The sequence below is a fragment of the Manis pentadactyla genome, chromosome 14 (assembly GCF_030020395.1).
Source record: "Manis pentadactyla isolate mManPen7 chromosome 14, mManPen7.hap1, whole genome shotgun sequence".
In the NCBI taxonomy this organism is placed as follows: Eukaryota; Metazoa; Chordata; class Mammalia; order Pholidota; family Manidae; genus Manis; species Manis pentadactyla.
Window position 1 is genome coordinate 76,795,355 of NC_080032.1, and position 18,292 is coordinate 76,813,646.

Below are 18,292 nucleotides of genomic sequence, written 5' to 3' on the forward strand. Positions count from 1 at the left end.
CTTTTGCTGCAGAGAAATAAAATCCTAGCTGTCATTCTGGTTTTGTTTGATTTCCTTTGTTCTCATTTCTGTGGTATACTAACACATTATCTGGCAGCAGCAAAGGTCAAAACCCTGAGAGAAAATTTCATACATCCAACACACATAGATATCCAAATGTTAACTCAAGAAAATCTGTCATTTGAAGCTATATTCATTTAACAGTCAGTGATAACATACCCTCTAATTTTAAATAGCACTTATTTTCATAATTAATAATTATCCATCATTCATTATTTTACTTTTTTGATGAACTATTTTACTATTAATTTATGCAAGCCAAAACATTGTTAGAGAGAGCTGAGAATTTCTTTATTACTTGGTATTTTGATCTCTACCTGGTAGGAAGACAGGCAAAGATTCTCTTGTTCAACTTTTGCTTTCGGTGAGGCAAAACACATTTAATTCTGTCCCTCAAACAGGTGAATGATGATGTTGGAATAGATTGGACCAATGAAAATGATCGTCTACTGGTTTGTCAAATGTGTATAAAGTTGGCTGATATCAATGGGCCAGCTAAAAGTAAAGAGCTCCATCTTCAGTGGACAGAGGGTATTGTCAATGAATTTTATGAACAGGTAACTAACATAGCTGTTTATCTTGGTCTGCACTTAGGCTTGCTCATAAACTCACCAGAGCTTCCAAAAGTTGTAAAAGTATGATCAATCTATTTCATATTCACTCTAACATCAGAAAATGCACTAGTCAGTTTTAATCAGAGGATAAAAAAATGACAAAAAATTGGGCTAAACTGTAACTATAAAAACTTTGACATAAAGTTTTTTGCAAATATTTGGGTGGAAGTAAGATACTAAGATAATGGAATAACCTTGTGAGACGTGAGGGGAGACCATTTAAATACTGTTCTTTTATAAATTTACTACACTAGAAACTAGTTTAAATTTATGTGGATGAATTATATATCAGATTAAGTTCATTTACTTTTCTAATAGAGTTGATAACAACACTATATGGAAAAGCTTAAAAAAGACATTTGACATAATAATGTGATAGATAGTCAACACACTCTCAAAAAATCTACCATGAAAACATAAGTACAAGGGGATCTTCCCATTACCCTAACTAATCAGATTATACTTGAAATTTAGTGGTTAGTATTGTGAAACATTCTCTTAACATGGTTTAGGGATCAGTGACATAAATGAACATGAAAGAAGTGAAGATATGTACCTGGGGTGGGGGGAGAATAGAGGTGATAGAATAACTGTCTTCAGATCCACAAAAGACTGACATACATATTTAGGATTAAATTTATCATAATCTTTAATTGCAGAGTTAAAGAAGGTAATAAATTATCAAACTACTTAGCAAACGATCTGATTTATAAGAAACATCAGATTCCTTTCTGCTTTCCTAAAAAGGGTGTATGGGTAACCAGTCTATAGAGGTTATGGGGAGATTGATTTCAGAAAGAAATTCAGTGTCAGAAAGAAATGTGTAGTATAAATGCATCCAGAAATAGATGAGGAACCTTATTAAGTAATAAATTGCCTGTCACTGGACATAGTTAAACAGAGATTAGAAAGAACTTTTGTGGGCATTTTAGTCAGGACTCATATGTAGAAAAAAAGATTTGTGCCTTCCAGGAAAAATAATGTATTGTCATTCCTAGGAATGAGATTAATTCATAAGAAATCCTGAAATATTGAAATACAGAAAAAAAACAGACAAAGGAAAATCCATATAACACCTCTTCTACTACATTGTCATAACTGTTACTGATCCTTTGGTATAGGTGATAACAGGTTTACAATGTGTTGTTTTTTTTTTTCAGGAAGATTTAAAGCAGTTCAAGGTAAAACATGTGCACAGTAGTGCTATTAAACAGATAAATAAGAATATCAAAACCCATATAATCACAGAAGATATAATTAAACTAAAAGCTGGGTTAAGGTAGCAACTTTCATTGTGCGATAAATTATTTTAAGCTTTCTGGCAGTCAAGGCAAAAAAAGGCTAACACACTAAATTGTGTGTTTGTTTAGTAATCATTCCCAGCATTATGTTTCAAGGTGCATTTATATTCTAATATAAGGAGCACTAACTAGTGTGATAACAAATGTTATCTACTGAGGCATTAGGCCATTTCTTGTATTTCCCCTTGACCAAAGGCCAAAACCTCAGGATCACAAAAGTGGTAAATGACAGCAAAGCGTTTCTACAGGAATCTTGGTAATTTAGGTAGAATCTCTTAGCAGTCCCATAATGAGGGAGTTCACACAGGGATTCTGGGCTCTTACATAGTTGCAAATTTTAGATGCCAAGCGAACGTTGACTTTCCTTATATTTTAAGCTTTCCTTTTCATTTACCTTTCTAATTGGCTGTTCCTGCTCAATTGCTCTTTCTAGGGTGACGAAGAGGCCAGCCTTGGATTACCAATAAGCCCTTTCATGGACCGTTCCGCTCCTCAGTTGGCCAATCTTCAGGAATCCTTTATCTCTCACATTGTGGGTCCTCTGTGCAGCTCCTATGACTCAGCAGGACTGATGCCGGGGAAATGGGTGGAAGACAGTGATGAGTCAGGAGATACGGATGACCCAGAAGAGGAAGAGGAGGAAGCCCCAAATGAAGAGGAAGTCTGTGAAAGTAATGAATCTCCAAGTAAGTTATAAAATGTATTTCTAACTTGTTTTCGTAGGATTGTTCTCTTACTCAGGTTTGGAGGAATTTCATGCTTCCCACGAATTACCTCATTTGACTCCCCATGTCGTCTGCTGCATTAGGTTATGGATAGCCCTTCCTTCCCCAAATCATCATAATAGGAATTACAGACTACAGGATCTGTTATGATAACATATTCATAGAAAGATATGTTCTCTGTCATAAAAGAAAAAGAAGTTAAATAGTTGAAGCCTAGTCTTTAAAGTATCTTAGTGATTCAGAGATGAAGGGAATTTCAGGTACCAAGAAGAACAACCTTAGACTTATTAGCTTGGTTGGGGAAAGACCATGTGAAGCAGTTAGAGGGAGCTGTCACTCATTCATTCCACAGAAATTTATTAATCATCTACACTGTGCCAGGCATTCTTCCAGATACTGAAAATAGAGTCCTGAAAAAAAATGAGACAAAAAGTAAACCCTGCCCTTTAAGATTTATTTTGCATTGGGGTCAGCAGACACTTAGCAAGACAGGGCAGTAAATCTATAGTATGAGAGGTACTGATAAATACTGGAGTTAAAAAAAAAAAGAAGGGGGATATGAAGTATTGCAGAGAAGGGTTGCAACTGTAGGTAAAATAAAGAGGTCTAAGAAAGAAATTTAAAAAGAAAGAGACTGAAAGAAGTCAGGGAGTGATCCATGGAAATAGATATGGGAAAACTGTTCCAAAGAGGAAGGAAAGCAATCGGGGTAAATGACCCAAGGTGGGCATTAGCTAGGTGTTCAAGGGGCGTCAGGAGCTGGGGTGAGAGAAGCAGAGGAGAGGGGGTGGCTGGTACAAGAAAGGGGTTGGGGAGACAGGCGGTGTAGAGATGAAAGGCAGGGTTCTGTAGGTCACAGTGTGGAATGTGGCTTTTACTCTGAGTAAGATGGGAGGCCATCAGAGGTTTTAAGCAGAAGAGTTAGTAATTCAACTTATATTTTAACTGAATTGCTTCAGCTGCTGTATTGAGAATATTCTTAAGTTTGGGGTAGGAGAAAGGGTAATTAAGAAGGGCAGTGAGTTAAGATTAGGCTGTTAAAATTAATCAAGCGAGAAATGACTATGCTTATCATCAAGGCAGGATGGTGGCCATAGTGACAATGAGAAGTGGTCACATCCAGTCATTGATTTGGGGTACATCGTGTAGCCAATCCAATCCAAATATGAAAACATTATTTTTCTTCATGTCTTGAAATATTCTCTATTTTTCCTGCCTTGGGGAGGAGGCCCTAATAGTGTAATTAATAAAACTCATAACTCTTACAGTGACATTGTACAAACGCAACAGTGTTCATGAGAACATAGTATGTGGTTTCTACCTACCTTCATAAAGAAAGGACAACCTCAAAATTAATATTTTTCAAAACCTTTAACAAAAATATTGCCAATGAAATATTCTGATCATTTGTTCCTATTTTTTAGCACAGTCAGGAAAATGTGTGACTTGGTTCATTTTGGCCATCTAGTAAAGAAAGATATTCTAACAGGTATTAACCCATTATGCCCTCATATAAGTACATTGCTGTAAACTCCCATGAGCACAGATAAAGAGGCCATTATTAACTATAGACTGATGGAGATGGGTTTTTGCAAATTTGGTGTTAGGTCAGATTTTTGCTTAAGTTCTATCCTATATATTAACTTGGGTACCGAATGGGGGAAGAAAATCAAAAGTTGTTTCCCTTCAACATTCTATTATCAAAGCCATTATATTTTATTTCTTTGGTGCCTGTAAAAAAGGTTTCTGTTATAAATTTTGGGCTGATCCAAGGATTCTGAGGTGGGAGCCAAGAATGGGGATATGTGACTTATTTATTCATTTCTTCACTTAATAAACGTATAATAGTTTTCTTTTTCTAACTTGTTTTCATTTCAAAGAGTCAGGTAGTTGGCTATCTGTCCAAGGATGGGACAGTTCTTTTTTTTCACTGAATAATATTAGAAAGTGTTGTCAGCTCAGCATCTGGAAAAGCTTTTTTTCCGTGAGCCCTGATTGCTATTTAAACTCAAAAATATGAAAAACAAAACAAAAACAAAAACACATACATAATACAGGCATCAAGAATTGAAGCACCCAGGCCCAGAGAGTAAACAGGCTCCACTTGTCAAGGTTGGTGTTAGCAACAACCAAATATTCAAATCCCCTTCTGTTCTCTAGGTTTCCGTTGTCACACTGGCTTCCAGATTCTGATGTGTCACTGTCCCGACCTTCCCATGTTTGTCATGTTCACTAAGGCAGGAATGAGGATTCTCTGGACCTGTTTGCTAACAGCTTCTAAAAGTCAACTGACCACCTTCCATCAAAATTGAAAACATCCATCAATAATGATGTGATACGTAGCTTTTGAAAAATTATCTTTGAAGTAGTCCGTGATCTAGTGGAAATTGGCCCCATGAAATAATGGATTTTTAGAAATGGAAGAGAATTTGATCATCCAGTTTAGCCACCTCGTTTTATGAAAGACTAAACTGGGGCTCAGAAGCTTAAGAAACATCCCGAGGTGTAGATGGTTTCTGCAAACCAGCAAGGAAACCCAGGGCTCCTCATTTTTAACTCCATTGCTATTGACTCTTAGTGACTTTAATTTCAGAATAAATATTGACCAAGATGGTTAACTCCATCTAGCCTGACACTCAGGTTTCCAAAAAATTATATGCACCGACAATCTCAGCCATTTGTGAAACTTGGAGATCTCCCAGGAAGCACAGAATAAAATGTTTCAATATGGTATCCTGGGGAAAGAAAGCTTTTTCCCCACCTCGTAATTAAATCTGAAAAATTCCTACAGCGAACTAAGAGGTTTCTAATGAAGTACTAAGCTGCATTTAGAATTCGAGCAATGAAAGGCTCTTTGTTCTCATTTCAAAAGGTTCCAGTGCTGAACACTTTGGCTCCCAATACAGGCGTGTTTTAGACCACCTGCAGACTCTAATCTACGCAAATTTATTTGGTACAAGCTTTCTTCTACGTCACCTTATTCAGTTTAATTCCAGAGAGGTTTATTGCTAATGTTTAACAGCATTAGTAAGAGAACAGCTGCTCTCACTGGGGCTGCCCTTAAAGTAAAAGGAGAAAAATTGAGCTTTTGTTAAATTCTTCCCTATAAATGCATTGCCATGAATGTGTGTAACTTTCAGATGGAATAATCACCCTGAGCAGCACAGTGTTTCCTATAACCATGATTCAAGGCTGTCCCTTGGCCAGTGGTCATCTGTCACTCTCTGGATTCAAAGGATTAGGTTAAAAACGATATAAACTTTTAAAATTTTCTCAGTGGAAGCTGATTTGTACTGACAATAAAAACAAAGTAGAAATAAACAACAGATGGCTTTGGTAGAAGAGTAATTTTAAAGATTTGCTGTTAAAAATCTGATATAGTAATAATACATTTTACTTATTTTTGTAGAAAGAATACAGATTTCTTTAAATTTCAGTTTATATATTTATAGTCCTTGTTAAGCTTTCAGATGAGGAAATTGATGTCATTCTTCAGGGCCCCCTGCCCTCTGCCTGTATACATGCCCCTTACTCTGCCTGGGATGCTGCCAGCCCCTTCTTCACCCAGTGTATTTAATTCTCATAGTTTACATCTCATCTCAGGTGTCATGTCCTTTGAATAAATCTTACCTATTCATTCATTCACAGATTGAGTGTCTTATGGCAGCATGTTTGATGTCAGAGAGAAATTGCATTGTATACTTGTTAAAAATGGCAAGGAAAACTTTAAGACTTTTGCAGTAGGGGAGAGAAAATGAACTCAGCTTCACTGAAACAAAGGCAGGAGAATTTTTAAGTACTAGGAAGAGCTAGTGAAAAAGTACTGGTGGGCCTTCAATGGGAGTTGGTCAGTGATGACTAGGCCCTCTGTGTTTGCTAATTGGTACTTATTGAAGTTAGGTTCCTACTTTCCCACACAGACTGGAAGTTAGGGACCCTATTTTTCCCCGATGATTTCATTTCAAAGGGATGGCCCCCAGGCCCTTGAGAAAGATGTTTCTGGGTTGTAAAACTGGGTAGAGATTGGGAGATTTATTTACATAAAAAAGGGAGAGAGAAAATATTTGTAATTCTAAGTTTTATAAAGTAAATGCTCTAAGAAAAGGGAAGCCAGAGACCTACAGTCTGGAAGAAATCTGTCTAACGTTTAGTCAAGCTAGGGGGAATATTAAGGCCAACTTGGTCACATGTGTATGTCTGTCATAAACATAGCATGTGTATTTCACTTTTTGTCTTCTTAGCTGTCTCTCTTACAGATTGTTAGCTCCTTTAAGACAGACATTAAGACTAATTTGTCTTTGTTTCCATAGCATTCAGAAAACTGCTTGTTAGTTAGTAGGTTTGATTGATAGGTCCATCTCATGAATATCCATTCCACTGACATTCATTCATTTTAATAATTGTATGTGTCTATATGGTTCAAAAGTAATTCAGGGCAACTTAGTGTCCTTTTTCTGAATTATGTTTTAAAAATCAGTCTTATGACATCCTATAAAGTACAAGAAATTTCTGTGGTATATTGTAATAAAGCTGTTGAAAGAATCACTAACATATCCACAAAGATTTTGGTGGATGGTCTCCAAGAGATCTAGTTCCTTTGGCACACTTCAAAGCAATTGTCTATTTTTTCTTTTATCTTTCTCTTTTTTTTATTTTTTTTGCTATTAACATTTTTTTCTTCTTTTTTTTTTCTTCCAGATCATACCATGTTAATCATTACCCTTCATTAAGTAAATCCAAATATCTACGCTGATATCCTGTAACTTGTACTGTTAACTCTTTAATGTAGTCTCAGATCAGAATTTCCTGTGGACCATATTTTCATATCAGTATCATTTTTATCACTTATCAGCACTTCACCATTTACTTGGAATCATGGAACAGAACCTGGGGCATGGTTCATTTAGTCTTACTGAATATTTACTGAAATGTGGGGCTATGTGGATGTACACACAAAAGGGATAAGAAACCTCTGTTGATAGGGAAGTTGATAGTCTAATGGAAGGTCTTAGCTTTATTTCTAAATTCTTGGTCTAAGTCTGGAATGGGCACTCAGATGAAGTTACTGAGTTGTATTCTTTTTGCTTAAAAAAGAACAGACCTCTCTTCTAAGCCAAGACAAGCTTTCCACTTTACCTGTCTTACTTAGAGGTCTCCGAGACACTTCACACTTAACATTCCTCTCAAATCTGCTCCTGATCTCATGTTGCCTAACCACCATCTTACGTCATCTACTCAACGGCTTAGGACAGGTAGCTCAGGGTTTTCTTTGATTCCACCATATTCCTTATTCCTTACATCCAATCGTTACCAAAATCCTGGTATTAAACCTCACAATTACATATCACAATGATCTTCTTACCTTCATCTCCCTGACTCCATCCTAGTCCAAGCACTATCATCATGCAGCATCTGCACAGTTGAGTTGTTCCTCTTTCTTGCTGCCTTTCAAATACTTTGTTAGACTCCATATAATTGTACCTACTTGTTCACTCTCTATCTTTCCACTAGAATAAATGCTCCAGACTGGCAAGCATTCTCTCTCTCTTGTCCATTGATGAATCACCAGAGCCTGGCATATTTGGCATGTTATTAGCTGTTGAATAAATAGATAACAACTTGGAAGCTTAAATAGTGAATTATGACATCAATTCAAGTTCTTTAAAACACCTTATGTTTCTTCTGTTGAAATTGATTTTATTATACTTCCTCAATCAAGAGATGCAATTCCGTGAAATTGTCTTTAGTACTTCCATATTTGGAAACATGAAATTGGTGATAAGAAAATGCAATTTATTTATTTACTAAATGTGTATCTGCTGAGCCTTGTCATGTATAAGGTCTCTACAGGTCTGTACAAGGCTCCATCAAAGAAGTTATAATCTAGTAGAGGAGCCAATGCCTAGAATATATAAGAACAAAATAAATGCCTTTTGCACGTTATTTAGGACATTTTTTCTTGTTTTTGTTACAAGTGACAAAATTCCAATCAAGGAGTATATACAAAGTGGATAATATTGGTTCATGTAAACACAATGGTGGCTGGTATCCATGCTTGCCCCTGCAGTTGTCTCTGACTCACCTGACACCTTATTCATTCAACCTTGCTTTCTTCACGCGATAGGAATTATGGCCCTATGTTTGCTTCATTCCAGATACACAAGCAGAGGAGAAAAGATCCCAAGACCCACTCCCTGACCCCATACTCATTACGTGGCACTGGGAAAAATCCCAGGAAGGACTCTGAATGGCCTGACTTGGGTCACTCACCTACCCATTGACCAATGACTGTGACTCTGCTGTGTTGTCAGGGGGGGTGAGTGAGGAAGTAGAGTTTGACAGACTTTTCTAGAAATACAAAATTGAAAGGAGGGATGAGAGTTCCCTCTAAGTGATTTTGGTTACACAGTTACCAGAAAAAGAGAATCATAATGAGAAAGAAAAAACCTGGAGACAGTTATCTACGTGGAGAAGTATATATGGAGTGCAATGAGAGTTCAGAAGAGATTATTTCTTAGAAGAGGAATTCAGTGAAATATGAATGGGTCTTGAAATTATAAATGGACAAGAGTTTTCAGTGACTGAGAAGAGTATCTCAGTTGGGCAATACCAGCTCGAAAGCAGAAGAATTCAGTGTATATACAGAAAAGAGGGCAGTGAGGTATAGATAGAAGCCAGGCTGCAGAAGGAGGAAGACCGTAAAAGTGAGTTTGTGCCACCTTGTGGGAAAACTTTGAGAGCAGTTTGCAATTAATGCTTTAGTCCACACGAAATTGGACAGAAACATCAAAACCATCTTTAAAGAAATCAATCTTATAAATTTGTGAGTTGAATTGGTTGACAGAGTAATGGAAGACATAACGAAATTATACCAACAATCTAGGTCAAAAGTCTTGAAGATACGAATGTAATGGGAATCATACCAAGATACAAGCAGAACCTTGTATTAGACATGACTAAATATTAAATATGTCTACAGTTATGTCTCAGTGATAAACGAGTGCTTGTGCCATCTCCTTCTTTTTCCCCACTCTTGAAAACAGTATTATTGCCCTACACAAACCAAGTGACGGATATAGGTATCCAGTTGGTACTTCTGTTAATAATGTGAAAAGAAACAACTGTCATGTACTCACAAATAAGTAGTCTAATTTGGTGTTTTCTCAGGAAAGAAAACTTTCAAAAGAAGGAAAGTCTACTGCCAAATAACTCAGCACCTCCTGCAGAACCACAAGATGTGGAAGAAAGCCATTGAGGAGGAACAGCGGTTGGCAGGCGTAGAAGATCAGTCCCTAGACCAGACCCCCCAGCAGCACTCCCCAGAACAGATCCAGGCCATCCGGGAAGAAGAGGAAGAGAAAGGGAAGCCGAGCGGAGAGGGGATCCCAGCTCCTGAGCCGAACCAGTGACGATGAATAGACCTGTCGGACTCTTTTCAAGCCAGCACAACACTTAGACACAACACTGTAGAGATACAAGAAGATCGGCAAATGGCTATTGCATTTTGAGGATTCTTCGTATCTTATTTGTTTATTTTTACAGTGAGGTACATTGTTAAAAACTCTTGCTCCAAGAAGCTTTCACGTTTGCAACACCAGCTTCTAAGGATTTTTTTTTAAGTAAAAAATATACGTGTGTGTGTGTATAAGCTCTCACATAGATACATGTAAAACATAGTCACACACATACACACATATACACACTGAAAGCCACGATTACTGGCTCCACAATTTAGTAACATTCATATTAAGATATTTAGTGGTCACTGTGATACAACAAGTCGTAAATGAAAAAAATAAAGGAAAACAAATCACAAAGGAAATGGTGTGGCTTAGCAGGGAAACAGTGCAGAGAATGTAGGTTATCAGCTAAGAAGCTTTTGCTCTTAATACTGAAGGATGAAAATTCCAGAGCGTTATTTGAATTCTTATACATCCTGCCAACGTTGTGTGTGTGTGTGTGAGAGAGGATTGAAAGGGTATGTGTGTATGTATGTTTGTGTGTATGTAAAGAGAGATTTTTGTGGTTTTAGTAGCTCATAGAATAGCTGCAGCAGTGACTCAGCACATGTGAACAAAGAGAAGGAATACTCTGGAGTGTGTCTCAGAGGCAGCCGTTCCAAACGCCTGCCTCCATTTAGCCTCAGTATAGGACCCTCTACAGAGAAGGGGTGGAAGGGCTGGGTGAGAGGGCCGCCTTTTGGCAGTACTGCGCTGCACCACGTGGAGGCTCTCTATCACCAGCCTTAAACCTGGAAGGCACGCATTTCCCAGTCTCCTTGCCTAATGAATGTATAGAAGCTGTTTGTGCATCTGTCACTAAACCTGAGATCAAATCGCCGTGGAAGGGGGCGGCATTCTTTATCCCGAAACACCAAGGAGGGAGCTGGAGTCAGGGCTTGTAATCAGGTCAGCGTTCTGAAAGAAAGGTTGCCAGAGAAGAACTAGGAAACTGCTCTCTCATCGCTGCAAAATGTGTGGCAAAAAAAGAGAGAAAGAAAGAAAGGCAAACAGAAACCCACAATGGGATCTATAGCGAGAGATGAAGGGGAAACATTTCCACACGGGGTTTGGTGTTCGTTGACGCAAGGAAAGCCTGATTCTTGACAACTGGTGAAGAGTGGCTTTGGGGAGGCCCGGGTCCCCCTGGCAGCCGTGTTGTGGTGCTCCACGTGCAGTGTGCAGGGATAGCTTCTGTCTGCACTCTGGCCCAATGCTGTGCTTCTTTGGGCAGGGAAGATATTTAGATGGACTTTTGGGGACTGGACCTATTATTGAAAGTCCTCTTTTTTTTTTTTTTTTTTTTTGGTTTGTTTATCTACACTTGTTTATGCTGTGAGCCAAACCTCTATTTAAAAAGTTGATACTCACTTTCAATATTTTATTTTGTATTATTCTATTTGTCATGAATAGTTATCTTGATGTAAATACAAAGATTTGTTTTGTTTCTGTAGATAGGAAATTCTTTTTTTAAAAAAAAAAGGAAAAGGGAAACATTTTTATAAAGTTATATTTTAATCACCATTTTTATACATTGTAGCCGTCTCTAAGCCCAGCAAGAGGGGTAAGGCATTTGCATGGAGGTCTATGGACAGCCATCCATCTACCTATTCTAATATAAATGATAATCAGGCCAATTAAATGAGGTTGCTGCAAAGAATGATTTTTCACTAGGAAGTATGGCTAACCTTTGGGTAACTTTTGGTTCCATGATTCCCAAAGAGAAGGACTCTCTTAACAAATACAAGATTTTTATATTCAGCATCCTTACCTTCCCTTCCCAGCTCTTTTTGGTTAAAACTCTTCTTTCACATATTTATGGACCTGCTCATCATCTACACTGTCGTAACTTCTAAGTAAACCTTGATTGTGATTCCTACTTTTTATTTCCTCTGAAGGCATTGAAAGAGTTACATTAAAAATGCCTTTGTTTCTCACAAGTGGATATTCTTCCCTTCCAAAGCAATGAATTTGCAATAATCCGTGGCATTTTTCAGGTAAGGCAAAGACAACATATTCAAAAATAAACATGGTTTCAAGGCAAATTTCGCAGTAAGTAAGAAAGTATGCAAAGGATTAAATGGATGCAGAAATGTGAAAATAATTTTTTTTTTTTTTTTTAGTTAGCACCAGGTCTTCATTGTTTAGGACTTGCTGAGTTGTTTTCCATTTTCTTGCATTGTCTTTGTGCCTCTATGTTTGCAAACATTACTGTTAGTCAAATACATTTCCCCAGTGAATGTATTCGCTCCCTTCCCCTTGCAAATAAGAGGGAGAAAAGGAAAAGCATTTATACTCTCATACCTATTACTAATTACTTAACAAAACTAATATTTCTCCCTTTTCCCAATGCCATACATCTCTAAAATAAGTATGTGTCAAAAAATCTGGGTGTGAAACAAGTAGAAATGTCAGTGGAGCAGTGATGTGTCCATAACTGTGTATGGGCAGCTTCATCAAAGCTATATGGCTGCAAGCCAGGGCCTGGCTGCCAGAAGAGAGGGCTTAGGAAACTGATATTGTTTGCTTGTTTTGTTTCAAAGTGCATGAAGTAATTGTGGCCAAAGCAGTTAGAACCTCTTCCTTCCAGAATGGTGTTCATCCTTCCAACCTGATTGATATTTTTCTTCAAAAATAAATTGCCCAGAGATTAAAGCTAAACATTTATTGAAATCAAGAAATAGACACTTGTCGGGTGTGAGACATTCCTACACACCAGGACATCCCAAAGGATATCTCAGAGCATGAAAAGATATTTTCTGCTGGTGGTATTGTCCCCCTTGTTGGTGACAGCAATGGTAATCGTGTTCACTTCCAACTCCAGAGCGTATTTCTGGGGGTGCCGGCATATTTGCTGTGATTTGCTATACTTTTATATGAACCTATTTGTAGGTGCCATTAGATAAACTCAGGTCTTTCAACTGAGGGAATGTATAGCCCATTTAGGGAAAAGGATATTTGTATAGACAGACATCAAACCAATGGTAAGAAAGTTGGACCTGGGGACCTCGATACCAGCTGTTGCTCTCTGTTAAGGAAAAGGCCAAGGACACTGTGGGTGTCCTTGATGTCATTTCCAGCATGCAAATAGGATGTGTTTCCAGGTATCTGTCTAAGCCAACCTTCAGAACTTTGTTTCCTTGCTGAAAACACCACTTTAGTCTTTTTTTTTTTTTTAATTTATAAAATTACTTTTTTTGTCATTTATATGATACCTGGTTTTGCTCTCAGTAGGTGATGAAGACAGTAACTCCATCCAGGGATATATCTCTGTTGGTCTTCATCTGAAAAGTGAAGGAATTTCCTCATATTCTGTTTAAGAAAATATCTACTCTCTTAAAACAAAAATACCTAATTCTGCTGCATTTTGATGGAATTTCAAACAAACCCTAACCACTGCAATCCCATTACAATGAAAGAAAAGGGATTGTGTGTCATGCAGACTGTTCATATTACATATGTGGCTTGCAGTTTCCGTATGTCCCCTGGCTCTCATGATTTGCAGTTTCCTGATAGCCCCTGTCACTTTCCCAGAGAACTTTCTTTGAAGGTAAAAGCTGTGCAGAAGGCATGAGACTCCGGTCTATTTTTCGTTTAATGGATAGAAAAATATAAATTATTTTCTAAGTAATAAAGATATGAAAATTAACCTTGTAAATAAAGTCTAAAATTTGAAATGACTGCCTTACAAAAGTGAACTGTCTATGTGATGAACAACTGACTAATGAGAAATGAATTATCAAAACATCATTTCTACTCTGGGAGGTTAGTGCTTCCATGTCAGTATGGGGGTCTCCACTGTCCTCGGCATTTGCAATTTTTCTAAAATAATAATGAAAACTACAGTAAGGGTTTCAGCATACTTCTGTCCTGACTCTGATTCCCACTTAATGATTTTCCTGGTTTATATGCCATTTTGAAAGTAAATAAAGATTATCTTTATTCTACGGATTATCCGCTAATGTATGTAGAGAAAAAATATCAGTAAAATTTCAACTCCAGATAATCAAGAGCTAAAATATCTATACTTTGAAACCCAACTGAGTTCCTTTTCATTCATCTTTTCTCCTAAAAGGGAGCAAAATACTTTATGACCATTGTGCTAGGTCATTCATTTCTCTCATGATTTTCCCATGAGATAATATACTGACATTTGCCATTCCATTTTCCTAATCTGTTAACAAAATTTTACCTTTAGATTAGAAGACCAATTAGCCATCTCAGGGGAAAAGCATTCCAAAATTAAATTATTCTTAGAATTTCTAATCAGAGGGAAATATGCCAGTTTTAGGTCCTGTATTCATATCAGTTTGTTCCTTTAGAAAATAATCAAAATCTTACTGCAAATTTGATTGGGGGATGTATTAAACTGTAAGCAGTCTTAAATAAACTACAAACCATGCATCAAAAACTTAAATTGAGGTTTGCATAAGTATTTATATGTTTCACACTAATGAGCCATGGTCAGAGAAGAACAAGAACATACTTTTTTCAGTCCACCATGGATATTAGGCAATTTGTGCTATTGCCTAACACATTTTATGTGTTAATATGATGCTGTTTTTACCCTACCTAATGGTGCTTTTATCTTACCTGAACCAGTTTTTATGAAAGTTCATGCTATCAAATCATTCTAACTGTAGGTTATTAAAAGAGTGACAAAAATAATTGGGCATTTTGTTGCTAAATATGTTTGAAGATACAGAACTGAAGATTGAGGCTTTAGTTGGTGGAACTCAATGTTAATCTGGTGATTCAAAAATATTGATCCAGTATAAATTATTTTAGTGCAGGTAAAACTATAACTGTATGGAATTATGTGTAGATGGGAAACAAAATTAACTTGTGACATATGCTTAAGGATCTCGGAGGAATCCAGATTTTCTATCTGAAGCACATAGTTCTTCTCTATATCATACTTTTAAGCTTGATTACTTTGATAGGCATTGGTATCCATGGATTTCTGTTTCCCTGTGGAGTTGTGAAACACAGAAGCCAAGCCTTCTTCCTTTTGTCAAGAAATACTGACCATGTTCATGTTCAGATAGATTACCTCATTGCTTCCCATAAAAAAAGTGTTTTTTTAATCATATAAGCAATTTAACAAAAAGCTTCAAAGAAGGTAATACTAAATCATTATATGTAAGTAATATCAAGAATACTCAATTTTTTTAACCAAAGCTGTAAAAATTTTTAATTCAATTAAAATGGAACCCATAAAATGACATTCTGTGATACAGAGATGCCAAATATTTTACTATAATCAAAACTAGAATTGTGTAACAGAAAATTAGAATATTTAATTATTTGTCTAATGTCCTTCCCACCTCAGGGAGGAAAATATTTTATGAAGGGTCTAATAAATACATAAGATAAATTTGATCCCAATAATTAAATTAGATTATAAGTATTCAAATTCTAGTCTGAGTTCTCCTGAGTTATCCCAAGAAAAAGGAATGTATTATCCAAGAATTTGTCATGATTTACATTGTTTTAAAATAAATGGTCTATTAATGTAGGTTATATCTTAGTCAACTCTAATACAGTGAACCCAAAATCTTCATTACTAAGAAAATTAAATCCTGCTAATCTTGACTTTCACAGATGAAGCACTGGCCAGTCAAAAAACCATACCCACTGCATTCATCCGCCAAGACTGATCAAATGGTAGGTTGGAATTTGAAATTCATTCATGGAAAAGCAATACAGTATTTTTCAAGCTTTACTGTTTTAAATATACTTTCAGTGCCAGTCAAAGTACTTACTTCAAATGAAACAAACTGCCCCAGGGACAACTTCTTTTCCTCTTCAGCAACAGAAAAAATCTAATTCATAGGAGAAAAGTGTGGCTTCTCTTTAATTTTACTTTTCTAACTCAGAATTAGTAAAGGCAAAATATTCAGAAATTCTCCTACACCATCATAAGGAAAAAGAATATCTTTTCCCTCAAATTGTAACTTGATATACCTAGTTTGAATGTGCAGCCCTTGGTACTAAACAGCTAAAAAAGAAGCAGAGCACCAGACTGGGAAAGTACACTACATAAAACGTGAAGCACGGTCCCAGGCACTGCCTCCTTTGTGAGAAACTAATTTAGTTATCAGTTCATCTGGAGTAAAGGGACTTAGTGGTTCCATTATTTCAACCCTGACTTCCTTTATTATAATCAGCACTGACACATGTTTTTCAATGTGAATTAACCCTTAGAGCTTGCATACTGCTGCTTGAATACCTTTCAAAGGGCAGGAATTTTTTCTTTTTAATTCTAGTAATTACTCCCTATATAATTGCAAAACACTCAGATAACTTAATGTGAAATTAAAAGTAATTGTTAGAGATGTTTTCTTTGTGTGTATAACTTGATGGTTGATAGAATTTTCCATCACATTGCTTTTAAAAATGGATTATTTTATGACTGAAAAAACCCATATTATGTTAGATGTTTTGTTTGAACTATTTATAAGCATAATCCAGTATTATAGTGTTGCTATCTTTAAACAATAACCCTAACATATCTATATATTTACCTGTTAGTGGAGTTTAAATAGCTTGACTTTTAGTATACATTTGTTCATTACTTTAGAAAATCACTGTTTTTTAATACTCTGTAAAATATTTGCATGGGATTTTTACCATATGTCTGCTCAACTGGTGGCTTGCTTTGTTTTGTTTTTCCATTTATGAGTGTCAGTTTGTTTATTAATATATTCTCACAGAAGAACACATGCCATTTTCATTCCAACAAGGACAATTTGTTAGTTGATAAACCCTGGAAATAAATATCACTGAATACACCCACCCCCTGGTATTCTTCCTAAAGATTTTTATCATGCGAATCACAAAATGAAAATTGGTGCTTTTATAAATATTCTGAAACTCTCAATGTAAAATATTGAAAATAAGATTCTTCCTGGTTTTCTCTTATGATATTAGGATATGCAACTGAAAGAAGTTTAATTTCAGTCTGAAATGTTTTTGATTTGCATTGCTTTGGTTAATTAGATTTGTTCTTTGGTGTTAAAATATATTCTGTTTCTGAAGGAACAATTGTTCTGATGGGTCATTATCTCTTCCTGACCCAAGAAAAAAAAAACTGCCATTGGAAAGTTGAAATCAGCACGTCACAAATATTTGGCTTTGCAGGATATTTGCAAACCAGAGTGTATTGGATTAATTGAATTTAATATTTAAAAAGCAATATTTTTAAGTATCTACCAACCAAAGTAACAGTGTAGGGGATGTCATTTGCACATGACAATTTTTAACAATGTGGTTAATTCTCACCACTCTTAACAACTGAATATGTTTATTAGTGAATAACTTTACAAGTTTATCAACTTTTAGAAACCCAAGAGTGAAGCATTGGACCTAAGTGATCATTTGCAGTGGAAATAAATCTTGTCCTCTCACCTGTTTATTGCACTTAATATATGTAGCAATACTTTGTTTCATCCTATCACATATATTTGTTAAGTGACTCAGTTAATGGTGATAAATGTTTTGTAAAAAGTAGAATCTGTACAGAAAAAAAAAATTAGATGAATTGTATTTATTTTTTATTATTTTTTAGCTTAGACACTATAATGATGCTCCTTTTTTGCCAGAATTACTGGAAGTGCCTCTTGATTTTATATATATATATATATATATATATACATACATATATATATTAATGTTACAGTAAATATATACTCAAAATTATTAGAATTGTGTCACAGATGATCAATGTGGATGTTACAATGTGAAGATAATGTATAATATAAATATAATTCTGTGGTATCATGCCTGATGTAGTTATTTCTACAATCCAAGTCTTCCACTCAGTTTTGAAACCATCATTTAATGACTTGTACCCAGCTTACACTATAACAAGATATCTGTTGACCTTCCTGTAATTTACAAGGACTTCTGCAGGCTTCTAGTCCCATGGTCACATCCGTTCCTGTCACTGATGAGTTCTTAGCTGCATTAATCTTCACCTACTTTTCTGTAGCTAAACTGTGCCCTTTCTCTCATTGAATAGTTAACAACTAAATAAAGATACTGATATTTCTGGCACTAACCTTCAGAGTTCTATAAAATACGTACTGCTG

General features: G+C 36.0%; 1 protein-coding gene across 2 annotated transcripts in view; it reads left to right on the forward strand.

Annotated features, from left to right (window-relative positions):
* The window catches only part of PDE3A (phosphodiesterase 3A), a 314,743-nt gene extending 296,760 nt beyond the window's left edge, over positions 1–17,983 (forward strand). For both annotated transcript variants that reach the window (XM_036889380.2, XM_036889381.2), the window contains 3 exons: positions 462–617; positions 2,409–2,661; positions 9,868–17,983. In XM_036889380.2, coding sequence (XP_036745275.2) covers positions 462–617; positions 2,409–2,661; positions 9,868–10,109 — 651 coding nt within the window. In that variant the 3' untranslated portion in view covers positions 10,110–17,983. The remainder of the gene's footprint in view (positions 1–461; positions 618–2,408; positions 2,662–9,867) is intronic.
* Positions 17,984–18,292: the final 309 nt, after the last annotated feature.